At 46.1% G+C, this 23,066-nt stretch overlaps 1 protein-coding gene across 3 annotated transcripts in view; it reads left to right on the top strand.

Moving 5' to 3' along the window:
* The first annotated feature begins 419 nt into the window (after positions 1–419).
* The window catches only part of PRKAA2 (protein kinase AMP-activated catalytic subunit alpha 2), a 69,756-nt gene continuing 47,109 nt past the window's right edge, over positions 420–23,066 (top strand). For 2 of the 3 annotated variants that reach the window (XM_083448127.1, XM_083448126.1), the window contains exons 1-7: positions 940–1,098; positions 7,254–7,395; positions 8,740–8,833; positions 19,379–19,523; positions 20,586–20,673; positions 21,225–21,449; positions 22,265–22,766. In XM_083448127.1, coding sequence (XP_083304253.1) covers positions 999–1,098; positions 7,254–7,395; positions 8,740–8,833; positions 19,379–19,523; positions 20,586–20,673; positions 21,225–21,449; positions 22,265–22,766 — 1,296 coding nt within the window. In that variant the 5' untranslated portion in view covers positions 940–998. Of the gene's footprint in view, positions 1,099–7,253; positions 7,396–8,739; positions 8,834–19,378; positions 19,524–20,585; positions 20,674–21,224; positions 21,450–22,264; positions 22,767–23,066 lie in introns of all 3 variants that reach the window. The other variant, XR_014513013.1, reaches the window with a different exon arrangement.

The raw sequence follows: 23,066 nt of genomic DNA on the forward strand, positions 1-23,066 counted from the left end.
ATATTTTTCAAAAGGTGGTAAAACTATATATACATACCACTGTTCTTCTGGTCAAGGGTTAACGTGAGGGTCTAACAGTGCAATGCTACACACGTCTACCCAGAAATAGGCCTCTTTTGAGTTCAACGGGACTTACTTCCATTTAAGTGTGTGTAACTGGATTGCAGCCTAAAATGGTTTGCATTGCAAAGTTTCAGCTCAGGAAGTTATCGAGAAAAGAAAAACACCCAAGCATGGAGACTTAGAATGAGCTCCTCCTTTGGCAATTATTCAAGGAACAATGGAAGGACAGCTCTGCTTGTGTTCCCTTGCACAAGATCAAGGTGGACAAAATGTTCCTTCTGCAATATCGGTGACAAATTGATAGACCTCCTTTCAGTAGGTAGAGCACGAGACTCTCAATCTCAGGGTCACATTGTGCCAAAGATTCCTGCAAGGTAGGGGGTTGGACTAGATGATCACTGTGCTCCTTTCCAATTCTATGATTCTTTCACAAGGCGGCTTACGAAAATAAAACAGTAACAGTACGATAAGGAAGGGAGAGCCTGGATAGCTCACTTGGTTAGAGCGTGGTGCTGATAACGCAGCCTCATATTCCTACACTGCAGGGGAGGGTGGACTTAGATGATCCTGGATTCTGCGCTTCTACGATCAGGAAAGAACCTAAAACCGCAAGACTGTCTCTGAGCATGTGTCGAGTGCAAGGCCGTACCCACAGTCTAGTCCAGCGAAGCTTGCAGGGGTGTGGGGGGGGGGCACGAGCCCTTTCTCCTTTCGATGCCATTTTATAGAATAAGTTCCTTCCCTTGGGGGCCACCCGGCGCCTCCAGAAGCTCAGCGCCCCCCGTCCCTTACCTGGCCCCCTCCCTCTCCTGCCCTCCCTCTCCGCGCCGCCTGCCAGCCAGCCTGCCTCCGCCTCGCCTCCCCTCCCGGCCCTGCCCTGCTGCATTGTGGTCCGGCCCGGCCGGCGGCGGCGGCAGCAGCAGCGCCGAGCGAAGATGGCTGAGAAGCAGCCGCAGAAGCACGACGGGCGGGTGAAGATCGGCCACTACGTGCTGGGGGACACGCTGGGGGTCGGCACCTTCGGCAAAGTCAAGAGCTGAGTATGGGGCGCGGGAGGGGCGGGCTCGGGGCTGCAGCCGAGGAGGGGAGGGAGAGAGATGGAGCGCGCGCGCGAGGAAGCGCCTCTCCAAGGCGCAGCGCGCACCCCCCCCCCCCCATATACGCACACGCGCCGCAGGCACCAGGCGACAGCCCCGCGCTCAGTTATCCCTCCGTCTCCATCCTGCACCTTTCCTCCCCAGAGCCCCCTCCCCACCCCCTGAAGCGAACACCTCCCCCACCCCGGTGCCCCCCACCCCACAGTATATCCCTTTTTATCAGAGGCAGCCACCGGCATAGGAGCCAACTCACAATAAAATGTTTGAGCCCCCCCCCTCCCGTTTCAAAGTTCATGGGCATTGCCCTTCAAATGGCATCCATGTCATGTGATCGGTTATGTGGGGCTTACCTGGGCCCCCCAATATTTTAGTCAAGTTGGCACCCCTGGTAATGCCATTCAGACACAAACACACGTGTATATGTGATCAATTATGTCGTGGAATGTGATCAGTTATGTGTGGCAGGGCTTACCTGCCCCCCCCCCCAATATTTCATTCAAGTTGGCACCCCTGCTTTGCATTTTCATCTGACCTTCCATTCAGCCAGGCACCCAGTCCAGAATTCCCCCTCAGCTCCTCCCATAAACACCTTAGCACTCTCCTCCCTGCTGCCTTCAGGATGCTGGCGAATGATGACAGGGGCTTAGAGCGTTAGGGTCTTTTTCAAAGACTCGTGAATTGTAGAATTGGAAGGGACCAAGAGGGTCATCTAGTCTAGCCCCTTGAAATGCAGGAATCTTTTGGCCAATGCTGAGATTAAGCATCTCATGCTCTACCGACTGATATATTTGGAAGTTCTCCTAGGGTTAGAAGACAAAAAGCTCATGGCTTGAAATCGGGAGCACCTGGCAAGCCTCCAGCACACATACCTTCCTCTTTTCTCTTTCAGTCAGTGCTGACAGTACACATGAGCTGTGTATATATGCTTCAGCAAAATAAAAGTGTCAGGGACAGGGGTGATGAGAAGGGAACGTGACACTGTGGAAAGGACAGGAGGGGATAAATAGAGGCAAAGCCGAATGCGGTTACCCACACTTCTTGGCCTCCAGTTAATGAATCACACAGCCTTTCCTCCCTTCCTTCCTGTAAGATGTGCACTGCATTGTGAGCCCTGCCTCTGGCTGCTCTGGCATGTACACATCTTGCTCCCTCCAGCATTTGCACAAGGTGCAACAACATTGGACATCTTCAGCTCACATAACCTTGGTCTTTGGCTGCCCTATAGTAGCCTTTTAGAATAAACTTCATGGGCATGCTGTCACCAAAGAAACAGTTTCAAGAGGAATAGCTGTGTTAGGTCACAAAACTCCTGGCTAACAGTTTAATTATGGCATCATCAGTTGAAATGGACTGTACTTCATGAAAGCTTATACTGTTATAAATTCAACAGACTTTGAGGTGTTAAAGCTGAAGTGAACTGTAGTCCACAAAAGCTTGTTTTATCACCAAAGAGATGCTAAGCTATTAGAAGCTATTTCTATTATTATTACTATTTATGAAGTTGTTGTTGTGAGATATTTGTGAGATATTTTCCAGTGTTGAATGGCAGAAAATGTCATTCATACATGAGTCTGATTCTTTGCAAATCCATGGAGAATCTCCACATCGTGAAGTATTTTTTCCAAGGTTAGCATGAAGTTAATGCAACACAATTCTGTGCATATTTATTCAGATATAAGTCCCTTTGTGTTCAGTTGGGTTTTTCCCCAGGTAAATATGCACAGGATTGCAGCCATATTTGTTACATTTTTTTAAAGGAGCTCAGATGACATACATGGTTAATTCTACCCATTTTATCGTTGCAAAAAGCTTGAAGCGGAAAAGTAGTGAACTGCCCAAGGCCACTCAGTCGCTGGATGAGGATTGAACCTGAGTTTCCTCAGTTTAAGTCCAGAACCACACTGATTTCTTAATCACACAGACCCTCCCATCTGTCATACTCTGCCCAAATCATATCCCAATCATTGCAAAATAAAGTCCAGGCTTGTCAATTGCCACTTGCCAAGTTGCCTGTAGGGAGCAAGATTTGCTCCCAAGCAAGAAATTATTTTTATTCTTTTCCCCTTAACAGCCTGATCCTATGCATATTTTACTCAGAAATTAGTCCCACTGAGCTCAGTGAGGCTTAGTCTTAAATAAATATGTATAGGATTGTTGTCATCATTCATTGGTGTGCTACAGACTACTAACGTGGGTGGGCTAGTAAAACATTTTTTAGGACTAGTAACTTTAATGGGCTCATTTGCAAGGTTGAAAAACACTGTTTTTCAGTGGGTATGAAAGCTTAGGGCGCAGCACACAGTAGCTAGTATCTAACTTTCTTAAGAACCATTGTAATAATTGAGCTGAACCATTTCCTATAATGTTGCTAAGGACACCCTCTGAGTAGACCTACTCAGAGGGAAATACTGTCTTTCAGCATTCCTGCCTTATACCATTTAATTAAAACACAGATGCGTACACACACACACACACACACACACACACACAGAGAGAGAGAGTAATGTGTTAAATAGTGTATCATAGGGAGTTGTGCCTCTGCTTCATGGTTATATTAGGAACCTGAGTTACCGCACTACACAACAAATAATACTGTCTCTCTTGCTTGCATCTCTTAAGACATTCAAGTAGGCTTAACAAGTCCCAAGGGAGCGAAACAATAATATCTCTGTATCAGTTCCTTGCTGTAAGCAAACGATGGATTACAAAGCAGACTTGTTTATTATTAATTATTAATGTATCCTCACTAAGAAAACCACAAACAGACACATGTAGAGGTTTTTTTTATTGATAACAAATGAAAGATGGGCTACTCAGTTGCAGCTTAATGCTTTGGTTTGTTTGCTTTGCTGGTTTGGAGTTTAGCAAATGTTCTGTGTGAACTACAGCAGGTCGTAGAATAGATCATCCTAAAGTGGTCACCAAAGCATACAACTGGGACTTTGTCCCATTGGAACATATTTGCATTGTTGATCTGGGAGATGCCAGATAAGCATTTATTTATTACATTTATGTACAGTACTACCTTTTATCTTCCAAGGATCTTAATGTGGTGTACGTGGTTCCCTCCCGCCCATTTTGTCCTCATCACAACCCTGTGAGGTAGGCTAGACCATCCATGGGATGGTGACTGGCCCAAGGTCACCCAGTGAGCTTCAAGGCTGAGTTGAGATTTGAACCCTGCTCTCCCAGGTCGTAGCCCAATACTCTAACCATTACACCACACTGGCATAAGATGATAGACTTCCTTCTGACAGAAATAGCAGAGAGAAAATTCCAATTTCAAGGATGTTTCATACCCGCTGGGTGATATTCAGCCTTAATTATAGAGTAGTCCCGCTGAAATCCAATAAGTTTAAGTAATTTGCTTGCTGATTTCAATAGGTCTACTTTGAGTATGACTAACGTTGGCTATCACCCATTCACTCAGTGATCACCAGCATTGCTATCATGTGCTTAGTCTCTTTCCCACTCAGTTATTCCCTAAAATATCAAGGGATGATTAGGCCCTCACTCTGCCCCCCCCCCCCATGTATAAAAACACAAGCCTTAGCTGCATCCTCAAAAGAAAGTGTAATGTGTGTGAGTTCAGCTGCAGGAGCAAGCTGTGAACTCAGTGAGTGCTGTTCCCACTACTTCTAAGGCCCAGATTATTTCATGCATGTGTATATACAGCTGGCATCTTTGTTGTTTCATCTCCCAGAGCAAAATATTAGCAGTACAGTTGTCAGGAAACATGTCGTGCTTTACTCCTGTACAATACAAATGTAGCATTCAGGAAGTAGCAGGTAAAGATGTATGCAGAACAAGCTGCTTAGAGGTATAGGAATGATCAAACTAGGATAACTGTTACTAGACTAATTTGTGGCCCATATTTTTTTGGCTGTGGCACTGCAATAGAGTGCTGGAACAAAAGTTACTAAACATGGGTTTGCTAGGATCCTGGGAGCATAGTTGCAACCTGGAATATGAAGGGGTGTCCAGATGCTAAAGCTGACATGGCCCTGCATGTTTTAGTGTTTGTGTAGATATAAGAAAAATATTCTTATTTTGGCATCTGCATCATATTGCAGCAATGGTAAGAAAAGATTCCCCCCCCCTTTATGCAGCTGCATAAAGCACAAAAGCCAAATCCTCTTTCACCCTTGGTCACCCAAGGCATGAAAAGCTATATGATGTGCACCCATTTTGTTGAAGCAAATACCTCAAGTTTGCACAGAAACATATTGAAGGACTTGGTTTCACTCTGTGTTTGGCTGTTTATGAAATAGCATAGTGGCTGCAGCAGGCAATCGAGGGATATGGAGCAGAGTGAATTTCCATAACAGGAAAAGGAATGATAATTCTTATTTAGCCCTCTTGTTGTTTCACAGCAATCGGTTGGGAACATTTCCTAGGGTTTATGTTTGCCAGAGAAAGGTCGAGATAGAGGCATAGATTTTCACTAGAGGCACCCATTGTCAAGTGGGATTCAACCATATACGGGCATATTCATGTTGCAGAGTTATGGTTGGTTTGATTTAGTGCCTTTGTGAAACAAACCCTCTTCCCCAAATTCCAGACTTCTTGCAAAAAGGAACGCAATGGGGAAATGCACTAGAAAGGGTGGATAATGCTGCCTTCATGTACCGTTGTCTAGCCTCCCTGCAAACAAATCAGAATAAATGCTCACTGCTCCATAGGTCATATAGCTAGAGGGAAAACCCTTTTTCAGTGGTACCCTAGCTGTGGAATGCTCTCTGCAGAGAGCATGCAGTCTTTTTGGTGACAAGTAAAAAAAATGTAACCTCTTGATTTTTAAATCTAAAACCTGATTCATTTATTTCTTGTTGCTGAAACCTTTTTGTTATATGGATTTTAATCTACGCTTTGTAGTTTACTTCATTATTAGGGCAGGATAAAAATATGGTAAAATAAATAAATACACTTGTGCAATGCAGAGCATAGCATCCTGTTAACATTTCCTAGCCTAGCCAAGTACATAAAAAGGAAACAAGCCCAAGTGTTTTTATTTGGAAGTGTGGCAAAGCACTTTATTTTTAGAACACTCATATTGAGGAAAGAATTTCAGACTGCTCTTATCTCTGCTAATAATAGCGACTTGCTCACCCTATACAGCTACTGCTTTTACGACTCTGCTCCGTTCTTTAGTCGGGGCCACAGTCGCTGTCACAGATAGTCTCTTGCCTAGTTTTAACATTCCATGACTTTTAAATTAGAATGCTAAGCTGTGTGAGAGTTCAGTGAATTGTATCTTAAATGGCATTTCATTGTTTGCTGTAACAAGCATAATGGCTTCTACTAGAACCTTACAGCTTGGGACGTTCTATAAAACTCACGCTTGTTTGTTTTTCGTTTCCAGAGGGGGTGGCCACGTTGGTCTCTTGCAACATGACACACACTTTTCTGAGTTACAGATATGTTTGTGGGGAGGGCTGTAAACAGTAAGGTCAGAGGAAATGAAATGCAGAAAAGCACAGACAGTGATAATTATGTAATTAGCAGCAGTGATTCATAAAATGTTAATTCAGACATGCTGGCATTTGTAAGCCAATTAACACATGACTTTACTAAAAAAAAAAAAATAATCCTTTGTCTTAATGCAGTCCATAAATAATAGCACTGAACTCTTGATGCATTGTAATCCAACTGTTTCAAGTTGCAGTCTCCCTTTAAAGTTCCTCTGCCCCCAAGTTGGCCACTCTAATGTCACAGACACATATTCTGTGAGGTTGAAATATTGCCATTTCTGATCTCAAATTTGTGTCTTGTGAGAAAAAAGAGAGAAAGTGGCTTTCAACTGCAGCGGGAGCATATTTGCTCACTGGAGTGAACCATTTGCCCTTGTTGGCAAAAATAAAAATAAAAAATTAAATCACTGGCAGCTAACATCCCTCTTCACAACCCACGAAGAGGATGATGAAATTGGGGTGGGGAGAACATTTCACCTTAGACTTAAAATTATATTATTACCTTTTGTTATTTTTGTTTCTGTTCAGGGCCAAATACCCCCTCATGACAGTCTGTCATTATTATCCAGTATACATTAGACGTACTTCAATAAAGCATGAAACTTTTCTTTCTTTCGTTTAGTTGGAGAACACCAGCTCACACGGCACAAAGTAGCGGTCAAAATTTTAAATAGGCAAAAAATTCGCAGTTTGGATGTGGTTGGGAAGATCAAACGAGAAATCCAAAATCTGAAGCTTTTCCGACACCCCCATATTATCAAATTGTAAGTATTGCTGCCACTAATCCCATTGTTGCGTGTTGCATGAAATGGGGATACTGCCCTCAGGGACCCTGTGTGCTCCTGTTACTTTACTGTGTGTTGAATTAATATTTTCAAAGGTAACCTGCAATGCAATTCCAGGCACATTTATTCTGGAGTAAATTCCACTGAACTCCACTGAGTTTACTTCCTAGACACGGGTGGCGCTGTGGGTTAAACCACAGAGCCTAGGACTTGCTGATCAGAAGGTCGGCGGTTCGAATCCCTGCGACGGGGTGAGCTCCCGTTGCTCGGTCCCTGCTCCTGCCAACCTAGCAGTTCGAAAGCATGTCAAAGTGCAAGTAGATAAATAGGTACCGCTCTGGCGGGAAGGTAAACAGCGTTTCTGTGCGCTGCTCTGGTTCGCCAGAAGTGGCTTAATCATGCTGGCCACATGATCCGGAAGCTCTACGCCAGCTCCCTCGGCCAATAAAGCGAGATGAGCGCTTGCAACCCCAGAGTCGGTCACGACTGGACCTAATGGTCAGGGGTCCCTTTACCTTTACTTATACTTAGAACTACAGCCTTTGCTTTTCTGAAGCACAGTAAACAGGATCTCTATTGGGATTCCTTTAATTTATGACTACCAGACTAGGGTAGAGGGAAAGTTATAAAATATTATTGTAGAACGTTTATCTCGTCACCTGGGAGCTTGTGATAGTAACATACAATGGCTGGATTATACTCTGTGCTCACTGAGGGACAGAAATAAACTTGGACTTGCTGATGGATTTGAAGTAAATTCCTGGATTTTATGGAAGAGTTTGATGCGCATTTGAGCAATTTCTTGGGCGAAACAACTGAGTCTGCTTGTTAGATGTGCATCTCACTCTCTGGGATATTGTGGTTCTGTTCAAAAATGGATTTCTGAAAAGTAAAATATTTTGACTATTATACTTGGACTTCCCTATCCTCTTGCCACTACGATTCAGTTTTACCATATTACTCGAGTCTGAGTATTATCTCCCATCTTTTCAAACATTCTTGAACATCTGTAGCCACAATGGAAATTTGAAAAGAGGGTTAGTCATAAGTGAGGTATAATTATTGTGCAAAGATTCCAAGAGATTCAATAAGCTTACGAAAGAAGAAAGGTAAATCCGTCAGAGCCCAGAAACAGTTTATATATGCTTTTATCATAAAGAATATAATAAAATTCACCTTCAGAAGTGGAAAGCAGTTATGCGTGAAGTGCTAATTTTAAGGGAAATGTTAATTTAGTAAGATTAAGTAAGCACCAGCTCTTGTCTCACTATTGAAAAAGATGCAGATAAAAAACAACATAATTTTTGTGCGTCTTTTTGTTAGGTACCAGGTCATCAGCACACCAACAGATTTTTTCATGGTAATGGAATATGTGTCTGGTGGGGAATTGTTTGATTACATCTGTAAACATGGACATGTAAGTGACTTTTTCCATTAAGGATAAATGTGTGGGCGGGAGGGAAGTGAATTCTACCGATCTATAATATCTTTGCTAAATGAGGGTTCTTTTTAAGGTTATTAAGGCCAAAAATAGAACTGGCTTCATCACAGACCTATCTGAAATGACTTGCAACTGGCCTGATGGCACTGTGGTGTCCTACACAGTCTTAGAGTGCAAACATTTTGCTGATCCATCTTGCCTTGAATTGCATATCATTTGAATAAACATGTAAGAAACAAGGCAATAACCAGTAGCAGCTTCCATGGCTCTTTATATTTGAATGCGTTCTGGCAAATGAAAGCAGTTTGGTGATAGTGATCCAGTCCTAAATATGTTCTGACATGTGTGCTTGTAATGGTGGTGCAATTTTTTGGGTGACACTGCACTGGTAGAACAGCCGTTTCAGACGATGCTCAGCATTTATTTGCCGTTGCAGTATAATTTAGCGATAAAGCGTGTTCTCAATAAAGGAGAGCACGTGTTGCGGATGGGGACGGTCAAAACACTCTGTGGTAAGTAGGCAGGTTGGTATTAATGGGCCTGTTTGGATTCTGTTGCTGGGGCAAAATAGATGTTGCCAATTTAGGGGTGGGATCAGAGGGTATTTAAGCAGGGTCCACAGCAAGCTACTTTCTCTTTCGCTGTGGACATCGGATCAGTACCGAGCAGTCAGCTGGAGATCGGTTGTATACAACCCCTTGATTTCGCTTCCCCCCCCACCTTGTTCCCCCTTTTATTTCCCTTTTCCTTCCTTTTGTCTTTATTGTTATTCTACCTTTTTCTACCCGGTTCTGTTAATTTTATTTTCTTTGGAGAGGCTTCAGGCCTGGCTCGTGCCCTCAAGTTTGGGCCTACCGTGAGGAGTTGGGGGCCCGCGGGCCTAGGGGCTTGCTGGGGGGGGGCACCAGGGCAACTTCCCGGCCCCGTTTTCGGCCCGCTTAGCGGCCGCGTGTCGCAGGCTCGCGTCGGGGAGTCTCCCGGCCCTTTTGGGCCTTGGTTGGGCTAGCGTGCACCGAGGCCCACCTTTTAGCGGGGGCGGCGTGGGCGGCTCGGGGGGCCGCGCGGCGCAGGGAGCGGATCGGACCGCGTCGGCGGCTTAATCGCGGCGGTTTGGCCGCCCCCCGTAGCGGGCCCCCTCGCGGCTGCGCTTCCCTCCTTTCCCCCCCCCTCCCCCCCCACCCCACCCCCGTTCCCTGGCGCCTGGGGAGGCAGCTCGCCACCCGAACTTACCAGGGTCGGTGGGAAGGGGGCTTTCAGGCCGCTCCCCGGTCGCTGCGGCGGCGGCTGGGGCGCGGGGGTTTTTTGCGCCACGCGGCGACCATCCAGAGGGCTGTTTTGCAGCAGGAGGGCCTGTGGGGCGCCTCCGCTTAGCGGATTGCGTTTCGGCGCGCTTGAGCGCGGTTGGGCCTACAAGCCTGCATCGAAGAGGCGCCATTTTGGGGGGCATTTTTGGCGGGAGCGCCATTTTGCCCCATATTTTGGTGGCGTCGGCCTTTGGCGGCCATTTTGGGTAAAGGCAGGGAGTTTTGAATTTGAACGGTTCCCTTAGTGGCCGTTCTGTGTAAGTGCAGGCCAATTCAGTATTGGTAGTGGCTGCCTGTGGCCGTTTTTGAACCGCATTATATTGTTTTTGGGGCAATTGTTGGTGGCTGATACCTGGAAAGCATTTATTACTAGTTTACATCACTGTGTGGTGTTTTGGCTGCTCATTGCTGGGGCAGTTGGGTTTGCCGCTTCTGCTACAGTTTTATTTATTTATTAATTCTGTTTATTTAATTTGTTAATTTCATAATTTGACTTATTCCTTTATTTTTCTATAACAGTAGTAGGAATGGCTCCCAAGAGAAAGGCGGCCTCAGGGTGGCCCGGACCACTGTCCTCAGCGAAGCGACCTATCAGAGGCCCATCCCAGGCCTTGCGTTCTCCGGAAACAAGTCCGTCTTTGAGGCGTCTTCAATCCATGGTCACTGATCTGGCTGACGACCCAGTGGCTTTGGCGCACGTGGAGGCTGAGATGGAAGGCCTGGTGCAACGCTGTTCAACGTCACCGGCCCCTTCCGCAACGCCAGCTCATCCTGTGGACGCATCGTTCCCGGCATTGTTCTCCAGCGAAGATGAAGGAGGGAATCCTTCGGATGAGGGTTTCTTACCTGATACCCAACTGACTCAGTCCCCGGTCTTACCGGTGACCCAGGCAGCCCCGACAAGGGCGCGGAGGGGAGTCAGAAGGGCACTCAGGCGAAGAGCCTCCGCCCGGGCCAGGGCTATACGGAACCCCTCAACGCAGTCTTTAACAGCCCTGAGGTCGGTGCCGGGTCATTCACAAGTTGTCTCCTTTCAGTCGGTTTCAGGCTCTGCCCGGCATGACGATGGTTCGGAGTCATCAGTCGAGGACAGCCTTCCCCCACCGCCAAAGGCCTCTTCCGGCGGGCGTCGGCGCCATAGAAGGAGTGCCAGAAGACGCGCCAAGAGGAGGCGGAGGGACACCTCTTCTTCTTCCTCAGGTACTTCGTCCCAGAGCTCTAGTAGCGATGAGGAAGCCTCTCTTAAGCTTTATTGGGGTTTTGGAGAGGCTTCAGGGCTCCCGAAATGGGCGTGGGAGCGTAGGGCAAATTCACACAGGGCAAAGTATGGGGCGGTGCAGGAATGCCGGGAAGGGGTCCTGGTGCCTGAAGTGAAGGTCTCCACCAATTCAGCCAGAGATATTATTCCTGGCGCGCACTTGTCCGCCAAGTGGCGCTCCAGGATTTTGGATGGCCGTTATGTGGATATATTTAGCCTGGCCCCCTCATCGGAGGGTCAGGACTCGCAGGAGAAGGCCATGGCCTCGTCTAGGAAGCGGGTGACTGTGGCTAAGGCGGATAGGACATTTGAACGCTGGTTGGACAGCTTCCAGGTCTTCGCTGGAGTGGTGTCAGCAGATTATCCTAGGAGGTCTCTGCACTTATGGGTGTATCAGACTATAGTCCGTTCGGCCTTTACGATGGCTGGACAATCCGCCGCGATATCTTATGATGAGAACTTTAGGCGCAGGGCTGCTAAGATCCCAACGGCCCGTTGGGACCGGAAAGATCTGGATGTCTGGACCACCTATGTGGCTCCGAGTATCGACAAAAAGACACCGGAACCGCAGAAACCTAAGGCTGGCCCTGTGCGGCCAGGTCGCAAGTTGTTTTGCTGGGATTTTAATAAGGGCACTTGCCAACGGCAATTTTGCAGATACTCCCATGTTTGTGAGAAGTGTTCCGGTAGCCACCCGGCCTCCGCTTGTGCTGGGGGACGGCGGCCTTTTCGTAAAGGCGGGGGCGCTCAGCAGCCCTCAAAGTCTGCTCCACAAGCCCCAGTGGTTGGGGCAGGAAAGTAGTGTTCTCCTTACGTTGGCCGATACCCCGGTCCGGCTTCAGCCATTGCTTAACTTGTTGCAATCCTACCCGGACCGGGATGCAGCGGCCTATTTGAGTGATGGTTTTTTGTTCGGTTTTAGAATCCCGGTAGTTTCAGCCCCAGTAGCAAGGAACCCTGCGAACCAGAAGTCTGTCAGAGATATGCCAGATGTGGCGCGCAAGAAGATAGGGAAGGAGCTGGCCTTACGTCGTATGGCTGGCCCCTTCGTGGTTCCCCCATTTCCTAATTTGCATGTCTCCCCTTTGGGTATAGTTCCTAAGAAGGCTCCTGGGGAATTTCGCCTAATCCATAACCTTTCACACCCTAGGGGCACATCAGTAAATGATGTTATTCCCCCGGAGCTTTGCTCGGTGAAGTATGCTACTCTTGATCATGCGATCAAGATGATTCGGAGGTTTGGGCCTGGTGCCCTTATGGCCAAATGCGACATTGAATCTGCATTTCGCCTGCTTCCAATTCATCCCGACGACTTCTGGTTGCTGGGTTTCCATTTTGATGGGGGATATTATATTGACAAGGCCATGCCCATGGGCTGCTCGGTGGCCTGTGCCGCCTTTGAGTGTTTTAGTTCATTCCTGGATTGGGCATTGCGTAAAAGGACGGGGCTGGGAGGAGTCACGCATTATTTGGATGATTTTTTTATTGGTCTCAGCCAGTGATACGGGAGACTGCGTGGTGTTATTGCAGGCCTTCGCGGCTCTAACGGAGGAGCTGGGTGTGCCATTGGCGGCTGAAAAGACTGAGGGTCCTTCCACGCAACTGACGTATTTGGGTATCTTGCTGGATACCGTGGCTCAAACTTCCAGTTTGCCGGTAGATAAGATATTCACCTTACAGGCGGTCATTGAGGAGATGCTTCCTTTGAGAAAGGTTACCTTGCGTCAGCTGCAGTCGTTGCTGGGACACCTGAACTTCGCCTGTAAGGTGGTGGCTCCAGGACGACCATTCTGCTCTCGCTTGGCCAGACTTATGTCGGGCTTGAAAGCCCCGCAGCATAGGGTGCGCCTCTCTAGTCAGGTGCGGGCTGACCTCCGCATTTGGCTGGAATTCCTAGCGGAATTCAATGGGGTGTCTCTGTGGCAGGACACTCTGAACTTGCAGAATGATTTTCAGGTGCATTCGGATGCCGCGGGGTCGTTGGGGTTTGGCCTGTTTTGGGACGGTAGGTGGTGCGCTGAGCACTGGCCGCCGGCATGGCGTGGGGAAGCTATAACTCGGGACCTAACTTTTCTTGAGTTTTTTCCCATTGTAGTGGCCGTGCATCTGTGGGTCGAGCATTTCAGGGACCGTCGAGTTTGCTTTTGGTCTGATAACCAGGCGGTGGTGAACGTGCTAGCTAAGCAGTCTTCACGATCTCCTAGGGTATCTGCCCTGTTACGGGCTTTTGTTTTACATTGCCTGCGTTTCAATATCGTGTTTTCTGCCCGTTTTGTGCCTGGTGTATCTAACAAGATTGCTGATGCTCTGTCCCGTTTTCAGATGGAGCGCTTCAGGTCCCTGGCGCCAGGGGCTCGAGACCGTCCGGAATTTTTCCCGGATCATCTCTGGAACCTTGGCAGCACTTAGTTTTACAGGGAGTAGCTGCATCTGTCGCTCCCTCCACTTTGCGGTCTTATAAGAAGGCCTGGACTGATTTCTTGCAGTTTACGGGGCGGTCCGTTGCTGGGGCGGTCAGTACCCCCCACTCTACCTCTCAGGTACTGCAGTATTTGGCGCATCTGTATCAGATGCATCGTGCAGCTAGGACAATGAGAATTCATGTGGCAGCGATTTCCTTCTTTAGCAAGGCATTTTTTAATAAGGATCCCTGTCGGAAGTTTGTAGTGAGGAAAGCTCTGGAGGGCTGGGGACGACTTCGTCCATCTAGGCCAACTTCCAGGCGGCCCATCACGTTTGATTTGCTAACAAGGATACGCAGCAAACTGAGGAGTATTTGTTGGACTAAATTTGAGGCTCGGCTATTTTCCGCAGCCTTTTCGTTAGCATTTTTTGGGGCCCTAAGGGTAGGGGAGGTGGTCCTTGAACCTAGACGGGATGGAGGTTCGAGGGGTTTATTGTTGCAGGACGTGAGGGTGTCTCCGTCCGAACTGCAAGTTAATGTCAGAAGCTCAAAAACTGATCAGCTGGGAAGGGGAGCGGTTATTCGGCTCCCGGCAACTGGAGAGGTGGGCCCTTGCCCTGTCAAAGATCTCCAAAAGTTTTTGGCTGTACGACCTCCAGGTGAGGGCCCCTTGTTGCTACACGAGAATGGGCAATCGTTGACAAGACACCAGTTCACTAAGGTATTACGCAAAGCTATTGCAGCATGCGACCTTACGGCTTCTGAGTTCGCTCCTCATTCCTTCCGGATTGGGGCAGCTACGACAGCCGCTCATTGGGGTCTAACGGCAGAAAGGATTAAGAATCTGGGCCGTTGGAAGTCGGATGCCTTTAGGGGTTACGTTCGAAAATGATGTGTTTTCGTGTGCTTACGTTTTCTGTTTCCACCCTAGGCCCTGTGGCTATACGCATCTGGATTGTGGGGCACAGTATTGTGCATTGGGCGGCTAGCAGAGCTCGACAGTCCGGATTGGGTGCCGGCCTTGGTCTTCCGCAGCACGTACGGGTGTCTTGGATCTCCAGACGGGGGATGCTGTGGAAAGAACTTTTACCGCTTATAAAGAGGCGTGCTTCCTTGGATGGCCCTCCTACGGCGATGGTGGTACAGCTGGGAGAGAATGATATGGTCTCCTCCTCCTGTTTTGTTCTACGTGCGGTTATGTTACAAGATGTGAGGGATTTGGCTGCCTTGCTGCCCAATACTAAAATAGTTTGGTCACAGTTGCTTCAACGTCGCATTTGGCGGGGTAGTCCCTGCCCGGCTGCCACCGAACGGGTTAGGAAGCGGATTAACTCCGCGGTGAGCAAATTGGTGGTTGAGTTGGGTGGGCTTGTGATTCCTCACCCTCTCCTTACATTTAAGGCTGTTGAATTTTATAGGATGGATGGGGTTCATCTTTCCTCAGTTGGGAATGACATTTGGTTGAATTCGGTGGTGGCCAAGTTGAAGGAATGGTTGGGTTTGTGAGTGGTTGGCGGCGAGCGTAAGAGCTCGAGTGGCGGTTAGGCATTGGTTTAAATTGGTTGGTGGAGGGGTATGGATTGGCTGTGCCTGCCCCTCAAAAGCTGCTGCTGCACGGGAATTCCGTTAAAGGAATTCAGGGGCTTACCATCCTTTCGTCCAAACCCCTGGAATCGGGTTTGGGCCGTGTAAGCCCCTAGGAGCATGCGGGGAGAAGCTGAGGGTCTGTGCCGCAGCTCCAGTTATCCCTGATCTTGTTCCTCCACACTGGCTTCCGCTGGAATCCGGGAGTCAGTGCTGTCCCCAGGCGGGGGGGACAGATAGTCATAACCAATGCCTAAGCAACCACTCATAATTTGTATGATAATAAAGTTGTGGCCAAAATTTATGCCAAAAACCTTAAACAAAAATCATGTGTGATGTGTGAGTTATTGGGGAAGGGTGTTTTGGGGGACCTCAGCACGCAAAGCGTGTTCTCAATAAAGGAGAGCACGTGTTGTGGATGGGGACGGTCAAAACACTCTGTGGTAAGTAGGCAGGTTGGTATTAATGGGCCTGTTTGGATTCTGTTGCTGGGGCAAAATAGATGTTGCCAATTTAGGGGTGGGATCAGAGGGTATTTAAGCAGGGTCCACAGCAAGCTACTTTCTCTTTCGCTGTGGACATCGGATCACCCGCCCGCCCTCCCTTGTTTGGGCTTGCGCTTTTGACCTTGCTATCGCCTGTCTAGGGGTCGTCCGCATTGGTGCGGGGGCATAGTAGGAATTTTCCTGATTGGCTGATTAGCGTGTGCCTTTCGGGTTTTGCCTACTACGTAGCAAATCGTCACAACTTGTAAGGTTGGCGGTTAGGCATTGGTTTAAATTGGTTGGTGGAGGGGTATGGATTGGCTGTGCCTGCCCCTCAAAAGCTGCTGCTGCACGGGAATTCCGTTAAAGGAATTCAGGGGCTTACCATCCTTTCGTCCAAACCCCTGGAATCGGGTTTGGGCCGTGTAAGCCCCTAGGAGCATGCGGGGAGAAGCTGAGGGTCTGTGCCGCAGCTCCAGTTATCCCTGATCTTGTTCCTCCACACTGGCTTCCGCTGGAATCCGGGAGTCAGTGCTGTCCCCAGGCGGGGGGGACAGATAGTCATAACCAATGCCTAAGCAACCACTCATAATTTGTATGATAATAAAGTTGTGGCCAAAATTTATGCCAAAAACCTTAAACAAAAATCATGTGTGATGTGTGAGTTATTGGGGAAGGGTGTTTTGGGGGACCTCAGCACGCAACTATCAGTTTACTATATAATTGCCCAGAAAAGACAATGAGCCACAGAATTTCCTAGAGTCTAGGTGATAGTTCAAGCTCAGAAGCAAGACAGAAGTGCTTGCCTCTGTAAATTTACATTTTACAGCCAATCAGCACAATTCATGGTTGAACAGTGTTTTATTTTTGTTGCCCAGATTTTCCCTGAAATAGAAATTATTAAATGCTTTTTAAAACATAGAATCTAAATTCTATGCAAAAGCAGTAATAATAAACAGATTTCGACTGCACTCCTGTACACATGTACATAAGTCTATTTTAACTCAGCAGGACTTAGTTCTGAATAGACGTGCTTAGGATTGTGCTCTTTCCATAGCGCCAATTCACAGGTTAGAGAGGATCTCATATCTATTTTTTCTTTAATCCTTCGGAAGCTATTAGCAGAATTGAAATGCTCCCTGCTGCATGCTATGTGATTGTCACCTCACCACTTGGACTGCATAAAATTCAGTATTTGAATTTTTGTACCCTGTAGTCATAATATTTCCTAATTTGATCCCTTGTTCATAATTTATTGAGAGGATATTATAATCTGCTATATAATTATACTTGTTATAGAAATATGTAAAATGTTAAGTATGTACTATCATTACCATTGTTTTACCACTTTGATTAAGTGGTGAGGCGCATCCATTAATGGCCTGAATTCAGTTTAAAAATAGAGTTTCTATTAACAGACCTAGTCAACTCAGGCTGTTTCACAACAACTGCTAGGATCTTACAGACTGAGACTGCAGCTAGGGGTGCCATTTTTGAATGCTCTCTAATGGGGAGGGGGAGACTTTCCTGCAAGTATAAAAACTAGGATATCAGGAAGAGTCTAGCATGGAATAGTCTTTGTTGTCCTAGGGGTTTTTTTCCTTGCGGGGTGTATCGGTAGGTGCCAGTGCCAGATTTACGTATAAGCTAAACAAGCTATAGCTTAGGGCCCCACTTTCTTGGCCCCCCCAAAAAAAAATTAAAGGAAAAATTGGATGTACATTTCCAAAATATAAGATAAAAAAACAAATAAAATAAAACCTACATACAGCAACAGTGTTTTGTGTTGTGTTTCCTATGATGTAAGTAATGGGCCCCGCCTGCTAGCCTGCTCCCTAAAATATCACTGGTTTGGTCATTTCTATATATAGGGTGCCTACATTCTGCATGGACTGGTTGCGTGGCAACATGTGCAAATGGTTTTAGATACCTATTAGGTCCATAAATTACCATATATAATATATTCAACACAAAAAAACAGTGACGATTTGTTGTTTACAAAGGACAGCTGGACATATAAAGGGCCCTATTACCTTCAGTAGCTTAGGGCCTCATCAAACCTAAATCTGGCCCTGGTAGGTGCCATAAAAAATACGATCTCCCTCACTTGGTCTGATATAGCTCATTCTACTCTCTTTCCCTTAAGATATGCACAAAGAAGAAGAAATTAAAAACTTCCACTTTCGCTTTAGTTTGTGATGTCTGAACTGAAGGAACTGTGATTTGTTCTGTGTTTAGTTTAAACAAACCAGGATCATACCATGATATGATATCCCGCTTTGTTAACAAACCATAGTTTGAATAAACCATAGTTTCTCAAGTTCAGGCATGACAGGAAACTGTAGTTAGTTGGTGCTCTCCTCATATGCATGAGGGATAAGAGCAGGGGACCATGAGGCTCATTTCAACAACACTAGTACAGTGGTACCTCGGGTTAAGAACTTAATTCATTCTGGAGGTCCGTTCCTAACCTGAGGTACCACTTTAGCTAATGGGGCCTCCTGCTGCTGCCGCACCGCTGGAGCATGATTTCTGTTCTCATCCTGAAGCAAAATTCTTAACCCGAGGTACTGTTTCTGGGTTAGCGGAGTCTGTAACCTGAAACGTCTGTAACCTGAGGTACCACTGTACGTTATGGAGCTGTGGGACAAGGTGAAAATGTGACCCCTCTCTGGCACATTTCTATTTCGTTCTACTGTAGATCCATCCCCAATAGCTTGGGGCTGGGGAGCGGATCTTAAACTGTGCTGGCTTTAGGTTTAAGGTTCTGGCCTGGGCAAGTTTCCTTGAGTGGGCTTTGTCCTCCACACTTTGCTGACTTGCCAGTAAAAGAGCTAGCAAGCAGGTGGCAGCACCTGCTGATCCTAATTATTACTGCCACCATCACTTATTTCCTCATCCCCCTCCAGTCCAAAACGAAAAGTAAACAAACAAACCAGTTGCAGCAATGGAGAGGAGCAACAACAGGGCCAAGTCTTGGGCTTTGGCCAATGCCCAAGTATGGGCACCCTTAGAGGTCAGTCCTCATTTCAAAAGTGTGAGATGAAGAGGCAGGGCCTTCTACTTTGCTGTCTCTGGCCCCCATGTTTGGTTTTTCCAAATTGGGTGCAGTCAAGGAGTAGAAGGCAAAAGTAACAAGGGCAATCTAGTTTCTTCAGTTTGCAGAGGCCTTTGGAAAATTACTGCCATGGGCTGCAATCTGTAGCAGAGAAATTTTTCAGAGCTGAACAATTGATTGGTTAGAGCAGCACAGTTTTAAAGCTTAAAGGCCTTTAATTATTTGACACACTTAATTATAAGAGAATAGTGCAATGGAATGTCTCCTTGGAATGGCTCGCCTCTGTTTACTTGTTTGCTTAGTGTTGCTTACTGTAATTCTGTCTCTTGTGGCCCATTAAGGGGGCACATTTTGCCTCGCTGAGTATCCTTTCAGGACAAAAAACACAAAACACTGAGCCTTGTTTCCCTTCCTGTGCATTTTTCTAGGTTGAAGAGCACGAAGCCAGGCGTCTTTTCCAGCAAATTCTGTCAGCTGTAGATTACTGTCATCGGCATATGGTAGTTCACAGAGACCTGAAACCAGAGAATGTGCTGCTGGATGCAAACATGAATGCCAAGATAGCTGATTTTGGTATGTGACCCCAGCAGTATTCCAGAAATGTGACCAGCTCTATGCCAATTGCTGAACTGTCTCAGGGCTAACATCCTTCAAAGAACCCAGCATCAGTTTTCATCACCATTAGCAGTTTCTTTGCTACTGTGATAAACTTCCCAGGTCGAAAACATTAGTCTCCTCTTCACTGAGTATTAAACCTGAAGGTGGACGCTTACATAACTGGATGCTTCTCCATATTGAAAGTTTTAAAAAAATCCTGGCACATAATAAGTTGATTTCAGGGAGAAGGGTCCTAGCCTTGCCATTTCCCTGGCATCTAGTTTTCTACATCTTTTTCTTTATCTTATATGGTGGAACACTCAGCCATATGAACCTTCACCTGCAGACTGAAACAATACAATTCATGCATTCACTTATCACCTCTAGGGAAAGCAGGCTTTTCTTGTTATGGTGTTGCCATTGTGATTATAGATATATAATAGAAATCATTTACAAAATTATTTTGGATCTTTGCCACCTTTAACATTTCCTCTGAATATTTCATGCAGTTCCGTGTGGCTTCTTATACTATCAGGTTTCATTTATTTATTTTTGTCCCATTGACTATAATACTGCCCCTTAAAGCAGACAGGACAGGACTGATTGTATAGCACGGATATTCAGCTTCATGCTAGACATATAGAAACATGAGGTCCTCCTCTCTTCCTCTTGGGGTGTACAGATGCCTTCCCTCTCTAGGCCTCCATTGCACAGAGTTTACTCCAGCTCTTGAGTAACCTAGATGAAGGAACCTGAGGAAAGATGGTCCATTGAATTCTCTCCAGGGGAAATGCTTAGAATAAGCTTTGAGAATCTAGCTTTCAGTTTGAAGTAGATCTTTACAAAGACCTTTCTACCTGTAAGGAATTGTTTTTTAAGCGAATAATGCAACACAGTTCTAAGAGCCTTTTTAAATTTTTTAATCTATATCTTTCCCTTCTGCCTCCCTTGCTATTTCACACATAAACACCCTTCTCTCTCTTCTAGCAATGTCAACAAATGAGTCTCTCTTTCTCTCTCCCCTCCACAACCTTTTAGGACTGTCCAACATGATGTCAGATGGCGAATTCCTGCGAACCAGCTGTGGCTCGCCCAACTATGCAGCCCCAGAAGTCATCTCTGGAAGGTAGAACATTAAAGACCAATGGATACCCTTTTGATCAGAGGCATGTTTTTGACATGGGATTCATTCATATAGCTGAGTAGTTCGTGGTCATTTATATGTGCTTAGGTAGTGTTCGTATGGCAGCATTCTGTCCTTCTGGTTGCACAGTTTGTTTTTAAGCAAGAAACAATAGCACCAAAAGGATTTAAAGTAGATACCAGGAATTGACCACCGAGGTTATTTCTGTTGACTGCACCAAGGCAAGTCCAAAGAGAGTGGACACTTCTAAGCAACACTCGAGAGAAATGTTAAGGATTTTTGGAGAATGTAGGGGAGAGCAATCAAAGAGAAGAGGCTTGAGCAGTTCCAGTATGACGAACAGGCTATGAAATAAGTTCAGGGAGGATGTTATTGTAATCAGATGCTCTTCCAGTTGTCACTTGGATTCAAGGCGACTGTTTAGCATTGCTTCCTTTTTCCCTCTCCCAGCTGCTTAGGGTGTCCTTTGGAACTTCAGGCAAGATACTGCAATGTCTTAAGGAACTGGTTAATGGCACCTTCCTTTTGTTCAGATTGTATGCTGGCCCAGAGGTTGATATCTGGAGCTGTGGTGTTATTCTCTATGCTCTCCTCTGTGGGACTCTTCCTTTTGATGATGAGCATGTCCCAACCCTCTTTAAAAAGATCCGTGGAGGTGTCTTCTACATTCCCGAATACCTCAACCGTTCAGTTGCCACCCTCCTTATGCACATGCTGCAGGTGGATCCACTCAAACGAGCAACTATCAAGGACATCCGGTAAGGTCTGGTGCCAAAATTATAACTCGTTCCATACTAATATTTTTTTGATGATCTCTGAGAATATCATCAGAGAAAATCAGCCAATATGTCCTTTAGAAATAATAATAAAAAAAGAAATTGGCTGAACAGGGAACGGAGCTGACAGGCTTGAAAACATCTAATCTAACCAGCTTACATTATTGCTACATTCTCTTTATTGCTATGTTCTTTACAGTATTTCATAAGGAGTGACTGGGAGAAAGCAAGATGAAACATCACCTAATGCAACCTCAGTTGTTGAAATAGCAAGGGCATTTGAATAATCAGAAGTGTCACAAGGATGGCCCAAATCCCTCAACTAAGCAGTACATGTCAAACTATTTATATGGCCCAAAAGTACAACCCACCATAGTATTGTCTGTGTTTCTTTCATCTCCTGTTTCCAGCTCAACCCAGTATCACCAGGAATGCCATATCCTGAAGCCTTGGGAGCCATTGTGTGAACATGCAGTGTAGTATATGACTAAAGAATGTGGTTGAGACTGCTTTGTCCCTTACAGCACATAGGTCACTACACCATGTGCTATAAGGGACAAATAATTTATAGTTCCTCCTTTAATCAGCTTGTTTTACTCCTGCTAAACTCTCGGGGTCCGTAGTTTCCCAGAGCAGTGCATTTCGAAACCTCAGCCCTTTGAACTCAGAAGGGTTAAACAGGAATACGTACACCAGCTTGACACTTATCATTTAACATTTTAGTGTCATGCTTGGTCTTTTATGATGAGTCAGATCTGGGATGTTGCATCAACAGTATTATTAATGATTCCTTTTAGAGAACACGAGTGGTTCAAACAAGAACTGCCCAGTTACTTGTTTCCAGAGGATCCTTCTTACGACGCCAATGTTATTGACGACGATGCCGTGCGGGAAGTTTGTGAAAAATTCGAGTGCACTGAGTCAGAGGTGATGACCAGCTTGTACAGTGGGGATCCTCAAGACCAGCTTGCGGTTGCTTATCACCTTATTATTGACAATCGGAGAATCATGAACCAAGCCAGTGAGTTCTACCTTGCTTCCAGCCCTCCCACTGGCTCTTTCATGGATGACACTATGCACATCCCTCCGGGGGTGAAGCCCCACCCGGAACGGATGCCTCCTCTCGTAGCAGATACTCCCAAAGGAAAGTGTCCCTTGGATGCACTGAATACTACTAAGCCAAAGCCGTTGACTGTGAAAAAAGCCAAGTGGCATTTAGGAATACGGAGTCAAAGCAGGCCTTATGACATCATGGCTGAAGTGTACCGTGCTATGAAACAGCTAGATTTTGAGTGGAAGGTAAGGAATACGAATGCTCTGAATGCTATTCAACGTTTGATAATGGAAGTTTATATTTTACTATTTTCATACCAGGTTTTTTTTATACTTTGTAAACAACTTAGAAGCCCATTTTTGCATTAAATGACATTCAGATTAAACAATGCATTAATTAATTGTGCATTGATGCATTATTAATAATATTTAATAATGCATTAATTAATTAATACCTCTGGTAAGTTCTCAGTTAACTGGCTTTTTTTATGTATTTGCTAATGCATTCAAATGCTGCCCCCTCAATATAATTATTCTCAGAGCAGC

The sequence above is a fragment of the Podarcis tiliguerta genome (assembly GCF_965153285.1).
Source record: "Podarcis tiliguerta genome assembly, chromosome: 6".
NCBI classification, from domain to species: Eukaryota; Metazoa; Chordata; class Lepidosauria; order Squamata; family Lacertidae; genus Podarcis; species Podarcis tiliguerta.